The following is a 2,500-nucleotide window of genomic DNA, read 5'->3' on the forward strand; positions in this document are numbered from 1 at the left end:
GTACTTAGATATATTTCCTTCAAACTCTAATGAATTTATCTTTGGGTCATACCTCACATATCCAATAAATTTTGTTGAAACTGGTTCAGTAGTTTTTGCGTGGTTGTTCACAAACAGAATATGTTTAACAAAATATTTAACTGTTCACAAACAAAAAATAAATTGCAAAATATTTATCTGTTCACAAACAAAAAATTAATAATATATTTACTTGTTCATAAACAAAAATAAATCGCAAAATATTTATCTGTTCACAAACAAAAAATTAATAATATATTTACTTGTTCATAAACAAAAATAAATTGCAAAATATTTATCTGTCACAAACAAAACATAAATAACAATATATTTACCTGTTCACAAACAAACAAAAGAATTACAAAATATTTACCTGCTCCCAAACAAAAATAATTAACAAAATATTTATCTGTTCACAAACAAAAAATAGATAATATAGTTAGGCTAACTGTTCACAAACAAAAAATACATAAAACAAATATTTACCTGTTCGCAAACAAAAGATAAATAACAAAATATTTACCTGTTCACAAACAAAAGATAAATAACAAAATATTTACATGTTCACAAACAAAAGATGAATAACAAAATATTCACCTGTTCACAAACAAAAGATAAATAACAAAATATTTACCTGGTTCACAAACAAAAAATAAATAACAAAGTATTTACCTGTTCACAAACAAAAGATAAATAACAAAATATTTACCTGTTCACAAACAAAAAATAAATAACAAAGTATTAACCTGTTCACAAACAAAAGATAAATAACAAAATATTTACCTGTTCACAAACAAAAAATAAATGACAAAATATTTTCCTGTTCATAAACAAAAAATGAATGATATATTTACCTGCTCACAAACAAAAATTAATTACAAAATATTTACCTGTTCACAAACAAAATATAAATTACAAAATATTCAACCTTTACTTAACATTATGCTTATTCTCAAAGTTCATCCATGTACTTGTACTTTGATGTACTTTATCAAAAATGTCACAGAATCGTTATATGGTCATACCCAACATGACTACCAAATTTGATCAAATTCGGTACAATAGTTTTTGTGTAAGGTAGCTCCCCCCCAAAAAAAAACGACTATAGGATTGAATACATGCCCTTCACCCAACGATACAAATCCCCCTTTCCTTTTTCAGGAGTAGCGGTGTCTCTGGGAAGTCCAGCCAGCCCGAAGGACGCCCCGAGCGAAGCAGGCGAGGATGGCAAACAGCCCAAGATCACCTACAGCAAAGAGACTGTCGCCAAAGTGGGCGAAGAAGTCAAAATCGACTGCACCGTCGAAGGGGTCGATCTGACTGGAGTCGATGGATTTGGCGTCAGTTGGAGTAAGGTAGGGTTGTGGAAAGATGTGATTTTAATAATTGTAGGGGGTTGGAGATATATATATATATATATATATATATGTATATATGTATATATTTTAATTTATATACTGTACAGTATACTTATATATATAGATATATATATATATATATATTGAGTGTGTGTATATATATGTATATATATATATATATATATAAGTATACTGTATATACATTGAAATATATATATATATATATATATGTATATATATATATGAATGTATATATATATATATATATATATATAAGTATACTATATATACATTGAAATATGTATATATATATATATATATATATGTATATACATACACATATATATATACATACACATATATACATACATAAATGTACATACATACGCTGTATAAAGAACATGTAAGCCTAATCCAAAATCATGCTATATAATCAGCATGGCATTGATACGTCTATCCACGACGTACTCACGAATTCATAAAATCTGTTTACTCATACAACGATCCTTATTTTACAGATCAACGAGGAGAAGCCAACCAACTCCTTCCCAATCTCAGCCAACGAAAAAGTCCTGTTGTTCACAGACAGATATTCCATCGAGCATCCTAAGGATTCCTACCAGTACTCTCTCATTGTAAGTCAAAATTGAGAGAGAGAGAGAGAGAGAGAGAGAGAGAGAGAGAGAGAGAGCTTGTTCCTTGCTGAAACCATCGGTGGCCAATCGTGATTTTGCATAAATTATGATATTGTTTTGTGTGTGTGTGTGTGTGTGTGAGAGAGAGAGAGAGAGAGAGAGAGAGAGAGTCGCAGCTTGTTCCATGCTGAAACCATCGGTGGCAAATCATGATTTTGCATAAATTAGTATATTGTTTTGTGTAAGAGAGAGAGAGAGAGAGAGAGAGAGAGAGAGATTAGTCCTAAAACTGTTCCATCGTAATCTTGATTTAGATAATCAAAACTAACGGTGTCGTACTCTCGCGCATAACTATGGTCATCATCGCCACCGGTAAAATGTACAGTTAATAATAAGAAAACCATGTGAAAATTAACAGTAGACCAATTTATATCGAATGTACCGTATATTGGCACAAAGAGAGGACTTAATGCTATGCAAGTTGAAGAC

At 30.2% G+C, this 2,500-nt stretch overlaps 1 protein-coding gene across 1 annotated transcript in view; it reads left to right on the forward strand.

Moving 5' to 3' along the window:
• LOC137644881 (hemicentin-1-like) overlaps window positions 1-2,500 on the forward strand; it is a 34,787-nt gene that overhangs the window by 18,460 nt on the left and 13,827 nt on the right. Inside the window, exons 2-3 of the mRNA XM_068377764.1 lie at window positions 1,180-1,373; window positions 1,895-2,011. Of these exons, the coding sequence (XP_068233865.1) occupies window positions 1,180-1,373; window positions 1,895-2,011 (311 nt within the window). The remainder of the gene's footprint in view (window positions 1-1,179; window positions 1,374-1,894; window positions 2,012-2,500) is intronic.

This window comes from Palaemon carinicauda, chromosome 8 (genome assembly GCF_036898095.1).
Source record: "Palaemon carinicauda isolate YSFRI2023 chromosome 8, ASM3689809v2, whole genome shotgun sequence".
Taxonomy (NCBI): Eukaryota; Metazoa; Arthropoda; class Malacostraca; order Decapoda; family Palaemonidae; genus Palaemon; species Palaemon carinicauda.